The 13862-nt window shown below is 48.2% G+C and overlaps 1 protein-coding gene across 1 annotated transcript in view; it reads right to left on the minus strand.

Annotated features, from left to right (window-relative positions):
• Positions 1–13862, minus strand: part of MMP20 (matrix metallopeptidase 20) — a 52030-nt gene that overhangs the window by 23093 nt on the left and 15075 nt on the right. The window contains exons 5-6 of the mRNA XM_043578794.1: positions 13495–13656; positions 10944–11085 (exon numbers count right to left, since the gene is read on the minus strand). Coding sequence (XP_043434729.1) covers positions 10944–11085; positions 13495–13656 — 304 coding nt within the window. The remainder of the gene's footprint in view (positions 1–10943; positions 11086–13494; positions 13657–13862) is intronic.

Below are 13862 nucleotides of genomic sequence, written 5' to 3' on the forward strand. Positions count from 1 at the left end.
TTGTGGTTAGGAGATGCGAATTATTCCCGCCAGAACCATTAGCCAGCAAGAACATTAACCGTGATCAATTATACTGCTGATATACTTAGCTATTCAAAGTGTTCATATCCTTGAAGCTGATGGCTTGTTAACAGAAAATCTGGCACGCACAAATTAACGCAAGGTTTAACAACTCTTCCAATATTGTTTCCATAAAACCATGGTAGTACCACAAGGGCATTGGGCTGAAACTGTCAATATAAATGTGGTCCATTTTGAATTTTGGAGGTCAAAGTCATTTTTACAAAACATGAAGAGCTTACTTGACTCTGTAGAAACTAGAATCTATACATAAAATTATTTATCGAGAGTGAAACTGTGATAAAGTTTTGACATTTAATTTTCTGGGTAGTTAGGGTAGGAACTCCTCAATCTTACGTTGGGTTTTCGTGTTCAGTTAATTTAACAGATACAGCGAGCGCCTATCGGCAGGGACTGTGGCAGATACCAAAGATGAAGCACTGAACAGACCCAGGCCTAGCCCCCAAGGAGCTACAGTTCTCCAGACGGGTATGTAACTAGGCAAGTATAATTCAGACAGGTAGGTGATTAGGCGGTTATGATCATAATTACAACCAGGTAGTTGTGCTGCAGAGTCAAGTTCAGGACGCCCTGGGAGCACAGAGCGTGCCCCACAGGACGAAAGTTCCGTCGCATTCAGCGTTGCGGTGAAAGTGTCCCAGGGGAGGCGGTGTAAGCTGATGTTGAAATTTAAAAGAGCTTTATTACAAGAGACATGTGTTCGTGTTTCCTAAGTAGCATCATGATGCAGAAGGAAAAGCCCATCGTGTTTTAGAAGACATGGGCTTGGGTTCTAACTCTGACCGGCATCTCTAAGCTCAGTCCTATCATCTCTTAGATACAACTACTGATACCTGGCCGGTCCCATGAGGTCATTACGAGGGTAACGAGATAGTGATTGGAAAGTGTATTATCAACTGTAAAGTGCCAAATAGCGAGATACTGTCCATCCTAAAAATTATTATTTGCCTAGTTGCTACCCACCCACCAATTGGGCACCCCAGGGTGGCAGGCATCCATGTAGGGTGCCCCCTCCCCCCCCCCGCCCTCCACATCAGTCTTATCTAGAATATGTATTAACAGATGAAACACCAAGACCCAGGAAGGCTGGTGGGCCCAGAGGACATCTGGTGGTTAGGGGCAGACAGAGCTGTCTTGATTTTCATCCCACACCGATCTCCTCCACATGTTCACTCCCAGCCCCAGATCTCAGGTTTCCTCTGTTCATAACCTGGTGCCTCGTCCAATCAGAGCTATCCTTCTCTGAAGGCAAGAGGGACCCCCTTCCCTTCTCTCTCTCCACCACCAGGACAGGAGGACAGGTTTGGGACCCCAGAAGATTTGGGTAATGAAAACAAAAAGGTCAAGTTCATAGTCTGTCGTCTGATTTTTGTTAATAAAAACCTGATGAGAAATCCAAAAAATCAAGTGTTTTTCACTTAATTCAATATGTAGTTCAGAAATGCTGACTGTTCATGTCATGGTGCTAGATGCTGACCGAGGAACCGAGTGAGCATGCGCTGCAGGGATGAGAATGCTGGGGAAGAGGAGGTGAGGAGAGCGGGCAGAGAGGAGCAGGCATATCCTCTGGGGATGAGTCACCACCTGCATCGGGTCTCTGACGAGGCTCAGACAAATTCCTACCTCTTTCTCCTCAGGCACCCTAAAGCTGGGAAATTAATTTTCATTTAATTTTCATTAATTTCCATTAATTTTCATTTAAAAGTCAACAGGTGACTTTCGGCAAACTTAAGCCTCATTCTCAGGTGCAGTAGGGACACAGATGTCCCGAATGACTCAGGAGGAGAGGGAGGAAAATGTAGTGATCAGGAGAAAACGTACTGTCAGAACTTGTCACACGTGGCAGAATCTAAAATTCCTTTCTAAAGACACCTTGACTTCAGATACTGTAGGTATTGTGAGGACCAGATCGAAGGAAAGTCGGCATTCGAAATCAAGAGCGATGTTGTGCCCCCGGAGACATTTGGCAATGCTGGGGGACAAGTTTGCTTGTTGTACCTGGGGACGGTCAGTACTATGGGGTGTAATGGGTGGACACCACGGATGCCACTAAACATCCAACCATCCACGAACAGCCCAGCCAACCAAGACCTACCTGGTCAAACATCAGTAGTGCCCAAGTTATGAAACCCTGGTTGAAACACTGTCACAACGTACTGTAATGCGTAAACTGGACACATAAGGTAGAAATAAATACTATCCATCACTTAGGAAGAACAGTGTGAGTTCCAGAATGATCTGTAATCATGAACATTTTCAGGACGCTAATGGTGGGTAGTGAAGCAACAGAACCCATACTCAGAGGATCCACAAAGTTGGAGCTATTGATGACGATAATAAATGAATGAAAATTGACAACGCTCTCCCACCGAGTACAGCAAATAATCTCCTGATTCATCTGTCAATGGGTTTAAAATCTAAGCAAAAAGAAAGACAATCCACGTACTTCCTGGCCAAGGCCAGCTGGAGGATGTATTGGAACTGGCAGTGGAAATAGGTAAACACCCTATCGATAGTCTGTAATCTGATCTTTGATAAGAGGGGCAGGACAATGGGACTTATTGACAGGATAGATCTGCTGATCATACGTTTAGCTGCACTGTTTATCTCTTGGTTCCCTGGAGCCAGTGCCGTGCCTGGCACGTGGTCAGGGCTCAGTAAATATTTGCTGACTTCATAAATCGGTGCCAGGGATGGAGAGGAGCTAAAGAGATCACCAACTTTCATAGTCTCTGAAATTTTTATTCCCTTTTCCTAAAGAACAGCAGCTAATTTACCAAGTTTGAGATTCGTTTACCCACAACCTTCACCTGGCTTTCACCTGGGGCCGGATCATGGCTTATCCATCTTTCTAGCCCATGAACACCAGGGCACGTGCTCCACATTTGCTGAACTTTTGTTCTTTCTTGGTTGTACCAACCGTCTTCACTCCCCACTAGTGTGGGCTGAGCCCGTCCGTCTCTCTGTCCCTCACCTCTCATCTCAGGAGAGGCCTCCAACTTCTCACTGTCCGACTATCAGGGTAACTCAGCATGAGCTGAATGGGGACCTTTACTTTTCCTTGACTTCGACCCTCTGTCCTCCTTGACCGCTCTTCTCTCTAATCCTGCTCCCTAGTTTCAGGGGGAAAAAGGATTTTTCTTCTATGTTTTTGATGCTTTTGGTCTAATTTCTGCTTATGTCCCATGGAGGTGGAGCTGTGTGGCCTTGTGACAGGAGCAAGGGAGCTTGGGGAGATGTGTGACCTCAAGTGTGTCACTCAATTTTTTGAGACTCAATTTCCTGTCAAATAAAAGTGAGATATCATGCTATCTGTGCTGATACTTCAGAGGATCGATTGAGATAATGCACAGAGAAGTGTTTTAGAAGCTCTCGACTACTCTTACAATAATTTGTAGATACAGTAGGAAGACATGTTTCCACCCTGCAAACGTACTGATTGGTGATAGGTAACCTCGGAGTTAATCAGTAGAGCTAAGTTTCTTTCTAAATCTGTCTCGCCGATGTGAAATTTTTGTCATTGGAAGCTCTGAAGTCCAAATTATCACATCATTGGCTGACAGGCCACTCATTTTGGAGGTTCCACTAACCAGATAGACGCCAAGAAATAAAACAGTCATCGCTCATCTCCTGGAGCCCAAGGAAGACACAGCTTATAAAACTGAAGACCCGTATGTAGACAGTGCTTAAAAACGGCCAGAGCAGAGCATGGGGTCCTTAGCTTGTTTATACCCCTCTGAGGAGTCTGGGCATCCATATTTATCAGCCAGAACCTGTGAAGCTGTCAAGGCTCATCCTCAGCCAGGGGGGTGTTCGGAAGGGACAAGGAATCCGGGCTCCCACTCTACCTTCTGCCCCTTTGTTGGAATTGTTGAATACACACTGGACAATCAGTCCAAGTAAATACACTGCTTCCCGCTCCCTTTCCATGATGCAATCTCATACCCAGAAAAAACACATTACCAGGGAGCCTTCAGGTGTGCGGGCTGGGCTCAAAGCCACGGAGTCCTGGGGGATGCCAGACACAGAAAGTTCTAGTTTATTGTCCCTCCTTCCCCAGGAGCTTCGCACTTATGTTTCTCCACTGGCTCCTTGTCATGCCTTTTACCATGTCTGGTTATTTTCCCACATTGGACCCTGCTGCCTGATCCAGCCATTAATTTACCTCTCTCTGCTACCAACAAGACTCTCAGGTGAACGACCCGTATCTACCGTTTCCACATGCCCCCCAACTTTTATTCTTTTGCTCCCCAGGACCTGGATTCCTTCCTCACTTCTCCGCTGAAATGACACCCCTCATCCTGGTGAGCCTATCTCTTTTCTTCAGTCCTCAGTCTGATGGGCTCAGCATCCTTTTCCACCACTGATCGTGTTTGGTGGGGGGCCAGGGGGCGGGGAATCCTCTTTTCCTTCATTTATTTGAGGTTCCATGAAGGGTTTCTGTCTCTGATGTCAAGTAGGTTTAAAATTCCAGCTGGGTAAAAGAACACTGTGCATACATGAGTAAGCGTCTGGAAAATGCTTAGCACAGCACAGTGTAGGTGATCATGGAACGTCAGATGTTATTACTAGGGTTCATTTTCAGATCCTCCGCTGCCTCGTCCACGTGGGAGGACCCACGGGGCCACTGTGAGTGCTCCCCTGAGCACCAGCTTCTGTAAAACTAGATCGCCATCACTATCACTGTGGACATCTAACACCGAGTGTTCCTGTGTGTGTCTCACAGATTGTGGTTTTCCTGTCTGCTGTCTTTGACTCTTCTCTTCCACTATCTCCTCACTAAATGAGCCAGGTCATGCAGGCGACTCCCTTCAGGATGCCCCTTCATTCATCCTCTGCATTTCCTTGCGTAGCCCGATGTGAATGTTTTCCTCTGCGTGCTGATCTAAGATGCGAAACATCGTTCAGGAGGCAGCCATTAGTGAGGGACGGATATCCTTAATAAAGAATTGTGTTTTGATAATAAAACAGAATGCAGACAAGCCCCTCCAACATTTTCCACATACCTCCATGGTCTAAGGACTTTCTTCTCCTTGCGGTAGGTGAAGGCCCTCACGCCCTTTCCCCGCACACTCCAGCGCATTTGGGTCAGAAGGCTAGACGGCATTCATGTCGAGTGCTTCCCTTGGGAGGTCCCCTGCATGGCCAGTTTTCTGTGTGAGGGACAAGATGGACTCTGGACCAGGAGTGCGAAGACCCGGCTGGCAGGAGGGTCTGCTGGGCTGCCAGACAGACGGGGCCCACCTTTCTCACCTCCAACACGAAGGATGTGGACACAGTCAAGCCTCAGGCTTATTCCATAAGCAAAATGCTATTCTTCTTGTGAGGTCTATTGCTGGCTGGGATAGTCTTGGTTTTATCGGTAACATTAAATTGGATACAACCTGCAACAGTCTGAGAGACACAACTACAATTTTGGCCCCTTCTCTTCCCTAATTGCCTGAGGAGATGTGGGAAAGCCTTAATATTCTGCCATCCACCATAAAGAATAAACATGTGTGAATTAAACACGGGCATACGCTTGTATGTAAGTCGTATGTATTTATGACGTTCACCTTAGTATAGTCGAAGCCCAGTCTCTTCAAACAGAACGCTGGAATGTTCCAATGGACCTGTAGACACCGCGAGAGTGTGCAACCGTCTCACGGTGACCTTGAAAAGCTCTGCATTGCACACCATGTGGTTATGACGTCCACGGTTTGAATTGTCTCCTCCATGGATTATTGGGGAACCCTGGGCTGGGGGAGAACAACGGCCTGCTGTGCCTTGAAAGAATTCTCTGTTCTTTGTCCAAGCTTAGCAAGCACTTAGGGACTTTAGGTGACAACCAGGAGGGGATCAGGGCTGCAGTCATGGGATTCGAGCTCCAGATGGCACCTAGGGAGGCAGGGAGTCAGCGGTGGGGGTGAGGGCTCTGGCTGGTCATAGGGTGGCCGGTCCCCGGCTCTGTGCTCTTGTGGCTCCTTTCAGAGTCTTGTGAAAAGGGAACCATCATTCATACCTCACTGGCCATCGTAAGGACCTGATAACAGAGTGCTCATCACTGTAAGTGCCGTACTCATGGGGGTCCCTGTGATGTCCTGTGATGTCCGAGCGACGCGTCCCAAAGAGGAGCAGGAGAGGTTCAGGGCCCCCAGCCAGCTTGGAAAGGGACCACTCCTACTCCGTGCCTCGGGTACTTCCTCAACCTTTGGGCTTGCCGGCCCCGCCCCCACAACCCAGCGGAATGGGAGGACACGAGGGGGGGTGGTGACTGAGCATTCCTGTCCCCTGACCCCCCCATTTCTCAGTGTCTCCTGCACCCAGGCCTCCCTTCGCATTCTGTTACCACTCCCAGGATTTATGGTGACACTCTCTCAAATAGTCGTTAGCAATTGCTAAACACTCATGGTTCGATCAATTGAGGGTTTTGAAACACATTTTGCTTTTTTAAAGAAAACACTTACAATTGTACCTAAGGGCGTAATGTCTTTGACTTCTGCGTCTCTGTGCGACTCTGTACAACCAGCATCTCATCTCTTCCTCGGGGGCCCAGGGCCACCTGCTCTTGTCTGACCCCACCAGCACAGCCCCGCCCCTCCCCACACCCAGGCCCCTCCCACCACACGCCTGGCCCTCCTGGCTCAAAGCCCACCGATTCTGTTTTGCTTTACTTTTTGGTAATAATCAAAAGTCTATAATCAATAAGTATCGATAAAAATCATTAAAAGCTAATAATAATAAGAAGCCTTCAAGTTGTTCCTAAACCTTAATCCACGACACAGATTTTCAGATTCCCCTTCCGAAATATATCATCTGTCATTACTGACTGCCCGCGGTGTTGGTGCGCTCTCTGATCGAGGTTACCTGATCAGTAAGAGACACTGCCAGAATCTACACCAAGTCCGCCCGCCGCTAAAACCTGGGCTCTGCTCCAATCTGCCCCTGACGCCCACCCACTGTGGAAGACTGAGTTCAAGCGGTTGCTAATTTTTAAAAGTGAGAAAGATAGGGGCGCCTGGGTGGCTCGGTCGGTTAAGCGTCCGACTTCGGCTCAGGTCATGATCTCGCGGTCTGTGAGTTCGAGCCCCGCGTCGGGCTCTGTGCTGACAGCTCAGAGCCTGGAGCCTGTTTCAGATTCTGTGTCTCCCTCTCTCTGACCCTCCCCCATTCATGCTCTGTCTCTCTCTGTCTCAAAAATAAATAAACGTTAAAAAAAAAAAATTTAAAAGTGAGAAAGAATTGAGATGTTTCTAGGCATGGGATTGGTTAAATACATGATGATGTATCTCTTCACTGGAGTAATGTTTGCATATATATAAAAAAGATGACAAAACTCAGTGGCATGGAAAGATGAGATACTGTTGACTAAAAAAGCTTGATGGATTAGCTCATCTAATAAAATCCCATCTTTGTGGACATCCCTGATTCCCTCCCATATTTAGTATCTCTCTCTCTCTCTATCTGGAAAAAAATCTGGAAGGATATACAACATGTTTAAAAACACGATTACTCTGTTATGGGCTGAATGTGTCCCGCTCCCTACCCCCAAATTGATGTATTGAAGCATAGCCCCCAGTGTGATGGTGCGGTGATAACCACCAGATGGGACACGTCGGGGGTGACCGGGTTAGACGAGCCCCTGAGGGTGGAGCGCTAGTCTGACGTGACTGGTACCCTTATAAAACTAGACCCCAGAGAGCTTGCTGTCTCTCCTAACGTGCACAGAGAGGTTGTGTGGGCACGGAGGACGATGGCAGTGTTTGTGAATGTCTTTCTCCCTTATGGAACCGAGGGCGAGTACTTGTCTTTCTTCATACCTCCAGCCACTACAGTGGTGCCTGGGCCAGCCCATAAGGGCTCCATGAACACTTTTTCAGTGAAGAAAAGGAATAAAAAAGTATTCAGACATGCATATTCCTCAGCTACCTCTGCCTGTTCCGGTGTGAATGGATCCTGTCCCCGGTAAAGCGGGGAGTGGGGTGAGAGTTGGTAGGTCTCTCTTTCCCTCCAAGAAAAGAAGCGACCACAGCAATCAGCGTCACGGACCCAAGTCCCCCAGCTCCCTGCGAGGCCAGAGCCCCAGGACCAAAGGGACCACCTAACGTAAAATTAGGAAATTTCCAGCAAATTTGTATATTTCACCTTAGTCATGATCGGATTCCACTAAGTGCACTTTGTTCGACTGCAACTGGGGAGTCCAGTTTGGCCTCCACCCCTGGCCTCCCTCAGTCACGAAAGACCTAACGTGGTCTCAGCTTTACTTCATTCGAACGGGTGTCTTTTTATTAATTCGCTTCTACCCAACGGCAGAAAATGATACAGCTATTCAAACATGAGCACTCTGTCTAGCTGCTATTACCACGCTGTTTACGGCAATCTGGGCTTTCACCCAAAATGACATTAGAAAGGTTTTCGCCTTCTTACCTCAAGCCGGTTAGGCTTAATCATGGTCATTATTGATGTTAACCATCAGACACAGTCTTCACAGATGTTCCTTCACATCTGCACGCATGCATTTTTCAACTGCATGTTATTTATATGCTGTGGGTCTATTATTGATCAGTTAAACAACGAACAAGGATGTCCAAAAAATAGGTGGCTTGAAGCTTGACCCCTTTCTACAATCTCCTTATTATTTGAAGACTAACCCCACAGGTATGCCTTTCCTTACAGACTTCTCGGCCACAGAACAATGATCAAAACCACTAATCCATCCGTGATTTTGCAATTTATAATAGCAAGTATATATTTGGTCTCCCTCCTGGTTCCTGGCACGGAGCTGCTTTGGAATTTCCGGTGTGGAGAGCAATGAAGGTGTCTTTTGTTATGTTAACGAGGTGACTTTTGGACCTCACCTCCGGATGGGGGCTAGTTGCCTGAGGGAATGGTCAGGCAATTAGAGGATTAGAGCTTTCAGTCCCAACACCCACCTCACCCCCATCTTGGGGTGGGGGGAGGGATGGGCCTTGGATCCGTGGCCAATGGCTAGCGATTTAATCAGTCATGCCTCTGTGATTAAAGCCTCCATAAAACCCCCAAAAGAGGGGGTTTTGGAGATTTTCTGGGCTGGTGAACATGTAGATGTGCAGCTGTGGGGAGAGTGGTGCATCCAGGGAGGGCAGGGAAGGTCTGCACTCTTTCCCCATACACTGGTCTCGGCACCTCTCCCTCTGGCCGTTCCTGAGTTCTATCCTATCTATCTATCTATCTATCTATCTATCTATCTATCTATCTATCTATAATAAACTTAGTCTAATAGAGTAAAGCTGCTCTAGTAAGGCAGCCACACCCAAGGAGGGTCACAGGAACCCGTGATTCACAGCCGGTGGGGCAGAAGTGGCATCTGAAGTGGACAGAGCCCTCAACCTGTGGACTCATCCGATGTTATTTCCAGGTAGATGGTGTCAGAATGCAGTTGAATTGTAGGACACACAGCTGGTGTCAGAGAATTGCTGGGTGGTGGGGAAAACCCCCCGCATCAGAACCGGTGACCAGAATTGTCATCTCCTATGTGAACGCCACCAACGCCTACCGGAATGGACAGTCCTTGGCAGAACCACCCCAGCTTTCATTCTGGCACTTGAATGTGACCTTGTAACACAAAATGGGAAACTTAATTCTCCGTCACCCTGCATACGTTTTGCCAACTTCCTTGCGTTTTTTTCCGAGGATAACCACTGCCTCTCACCATTCATCACTCTTTCAACCAACAGAAAACTCACAACGATATTATTAGATGTACTTTAAGTAGAAAAAATATTACCACCAACCATTTCCTGTCTTCTAGTAAAACTTCCACATGAGTTTCAAACCCAACGGCTTTGAATTTTTGAGTATCATTGTTTTCAAATTTTATTTCCTCTTTCCTTATTATACAAATCTTAAGTTTACTCTATTTAATTTCCCTGAGTGATGTCCATGCCAATAAAAACACTAATAAATAAAGACCAACCACAACCCCCACTATCACCTCCCACAGCTGTAAAGGCAGCCATCCCTACAGCGTCCACACTAACGATCCCAGCTTCTCCAGCATCACAAATTATATCATAAATTACTCCCACGCCATCGCATTTAAATACCAGCTCGGCCTCACCATCCTTTACAACTCACAGAACTGCAAACGCTTCTACTAATAAGTCCAAACGAAACAGTCCTAAGGCAACAGTACTAGAAACTCAAACCTCAGGGTGTTCTCCAGGAGCGTCAGCTGTGGTGTGGCTAAAATCCATCAATATTCCTGCCTTCTCGACACTGTCTGACCTCTAGCTGACAGCGGAAAAGTCAAGGGGCACCGAGAAAGAGGGTCTTCACAAGAGGGCCATCTTTGCAGTTTTCCCACCCGTCTACCCATCCCTCTGATCATCCTTCCATCCACCCACCCACCCACCTGTCTGTCCATCCACTTGTCTGTCCACCTGGCTATCTATCCACCCCCATTACTGAATATTTTTTGAGCATATCCTATGCGCTCTCACTAGGGATACATGATAGACAGAAGAGACATCAGATCAATCTGGGCTAGTGCTCTAATTCAGACACTTAGTGACACTGTTAGCTCAGAAAAGTGCCTCGTTCTCTTTGAGTTTCTTTCTTCATCTGTAAATTGGGGCTTCTGATCTCTGCTTCACCACGAAGAGGGTCAGAAGTACCTTACGTATACGGAAAACTCTGCGCCCAGCACCAAGAGCATGGTGGGTGCTGCACAAATGGTGCTTTGGCAGCTCTCAGTCTCCCCGGAGACCCCCGCCTCCCACCCTACCGCCACACAGGACGGCATCTCTGCACGGTCCTCCCTCGTGGCGGCAACGAGCACTTCTAGAGTGACTGACGCGTGGAGCTGAGGCCTGGGAGGACTTGGTGGCACATCTGGGGCTTACCGGTCCCTGAAGAACAGGAGCTCCTTCCCAAGCATCGTCACGGCATCAAAGGACGAGCTGGAGTCACAGAGGTCGGGGGTGGATGGACTTTGAGGTGGGGCGTGCGGCACGGTGGGCTTTCCCGGGAATGTTTTCCGGGGTCCTAGGATTCAAAGTGACTTGGTCAGCACGGTACCAGGAATCTAGAGTCTGTGCACTCGCACTCCAGAGACGCTCTTTGTCGGTACAGGACGAGGTGAGGAGGCGCGTGGCTGCCTGTGGCGGGCAGACCCGGGTTTGAATCCCGGCTGTGCTAGTTGCTGAGTTGTGGGAAAATCGTGCCTATCACTGAACCCCTCGACGCCTCTGTTCTTTCGTTAGTGAAACGGGAGGGAGCAGAGGGTTTTGTGAGAAGGAATATCTGTAAAGCACCTGACACATTGGCGCGTAGTAAGTGTTAGAGGGTTTGCAGCTGCAGGAGTCCCAGATCAGAGGTGTCTTTTAAAAGTTGCCACTGATTATTTCTTTTTTTTTTAAATTTTTTTTTATTTTTTATTTTTTTTTAATGTTTATTAATTTTTGAGACAGAGAGAGACAGAGCATGAATGGGCGAGGGTCAGAGAGAGGGAGACACAGAATCCGAAACAGGCTCCAGGTTCTGAGCTGTCAGCACAGAGCCCGACGCGGGGCTTGAACTCACGGACCACGAGATCATGACCTGAGCCGAAATCAAGAGTTGAATTCTTAACTGACTGAGCCCCCCAAGCGCCCCTGATTATTTCTTTGTAATTAAATTCTTTGTTCTAAGAGACATGGTCATTTTCTTGTGTGTTTTCAGGTCATGCACATCTGCTTCTGGGCATCTTGCTGTGCATAAGCCTTTGTCAGGCACCCAGGAAAGACCGAATTCCAGTACCAACACACTACACTGAGGTGGGCACTACTTAAAGGCACCTTCTGGTGGATCCTGCTCCTTGGGAGGCCTGCTGGTGAGTTTTCACTCCCCCTCTGTGCTCCTGAGGGCTGTCTGCTGTCTACAGGAAATGAGCAGGGGCTGCCTGGGCCACTCACTGGCCCTGGCAGGTGCTTGCTCCTGATGGAGCCCCGTGGTCAACAGAGGTGAGGGTCAGAGACAGAGGACCCATGAGAGGAAGAGATGGGTAAGATCGAGGGTGTAGGGTCAGCGATGGGGTGAAGATCGGGGCTGGGTGAGGCTTTGGGAAACTATTGGAAACTGGAAGGTGGTCAGGTCAGAAATGTGCTAGTGAACAGGTACTGTGAGCCAAGCACCCTGGGAGGGGTGGGAGGTGACAGGTAGTCAGGGCTGGGTGATGTGTATGCGCCAAGAGATATAAAACGATGCTTTTATGTTTTGTTCACCTGTGCAAGACTGGCCATGTCCAAATACATGCCTCAGCCCCTGGCCCAGGGACCACGGCCATCAGAATGGTGGTGACCTTCCAGTACGGAAGGATCTGTAGAGGGCAGGCAAATCGTTGGGCTCAGTGGCCCAGGGGAGTCGCTTCACATTGGAGCCCTGCACTCGGTGCTCTGCAGCCAAGTTTGTACAGTGGAGACGTTCATGCTATTAGTTCCTATCTCTCCCAGGAGGAGCAGCGGGCAGAGCTGACTGAGCACTTCTTTGGAGAAGATCGGTCTCCCAAGAGTCAGATGCCATCTGACTGCGAAAGACTGTGCTCCTGTCTGAACCGCCAGGTGGCTTCGCCAACACCTAGCAAGAGGGGTCTGGGCTCTCCGGGCCCTTTTCTAGGCTGGGAGGATGCAGACAGGCTTTGGCAATTTACGGCGGAGTAACCACCCTCCGGGTTTAGGGGACAGTCAGTGGCCCAGAGTTTTCTGGGATAAAACATGAAAGCAAAAGTGTCAAGGTCTAAGACTTCCAAGATTCCTTCTCAGGGCTTTGTGGATCTTTCTCTTAAGGAAGACTAGGTCTAGAGTTTTTAATAATTCCTTATTACCTTTGAAAGAATGGTAAGCCATGGGATAATTTTGATTATCTCGGGGTACCTACTGTCTTGAGCCTCCGCTTAGCTGTCCAGTGAGGAAAACACTTAACACTCTAAGCAGGCTGGTCATGAGGATGGGGTGACAGGATGAGCGACGTGAGCCTGTGGGTTATCTACACCACTAGGAATGCAGTGATCATCCTCCCTGACATTTTTAGGAAGATCAGACCAATTATCTGCAGATGGGTCAGAACCATATATAGGAAACTATAAAATATACCCATCCTCTCCCAATATCTAAATTCTGACCCTCACCCTCCCAAAACCTCCCCCTGCCAAAAGACAATTGATGATATTTTCTATGGCTGTTGAGGGACCAAGTGCCCTGGAGGAAAGATGTAGAATTTAATTGCACATCTTAGAAAAGAAAGCCATGTTCTTATCTGGTAGATAAGCTCCTCATAAAAGGCCACAGTGGGGGCTGTGGTCCCCCGCTTGATCTTTACCCCTGCAGGTAACTCCTGGCAAAATACACTTTCTCTAAGTTGGAGACTGAAAGCCTGTGACTCTCAGGATTAGTAGTCAGAGAAGTGTGGTGACTGTACCGTACAGTGCCTGGATCCCTTTCACATCGTCCTTGGGCAGGTGGAATCCGTAGGGATGCTGGTACTTATAGGTCGGGTACATCAGTGCCGATGGGTCTGTGGAATGCGCCAGGCCCAGTGCGTGGCCAAATTCGTGAGCAGCTACGGTGAATAAGTTGAAACCTACACGGTGCGAGACAGAAAAATACAGCGTCAATGTGGGGATTTATTGTTAGGGCCTTCTGTCTTTACAGGAGAATTTATACCCCAATCCTAGTAGGAAACTCATTTGCCTTTCATAACCAGGTTATTCTGGTGCTGAGCTTTGCTGACGTTACCTAAGTTTCCCCCTCGGCTGGACGGGGCTTCGGACTGGGAAAGGGTGGAAA

The sequence above is a fragment of the Prionailurus bengalensis genome, chromosome D1 (genome assembly GCF_016509475.1).
Source record: "Prionailurus bengalensis isolate Pbe53 chromosome D1, Fcat_Pben_1.1_paternal_pri, whole genome shotgun sequence".
NCBI classification, from domain to species: Eukaryota; Metazoa; Chordata; class Mammalia; order Carnivora; family Felidae; genus Prionailurus; species Prionailurus bengalensis.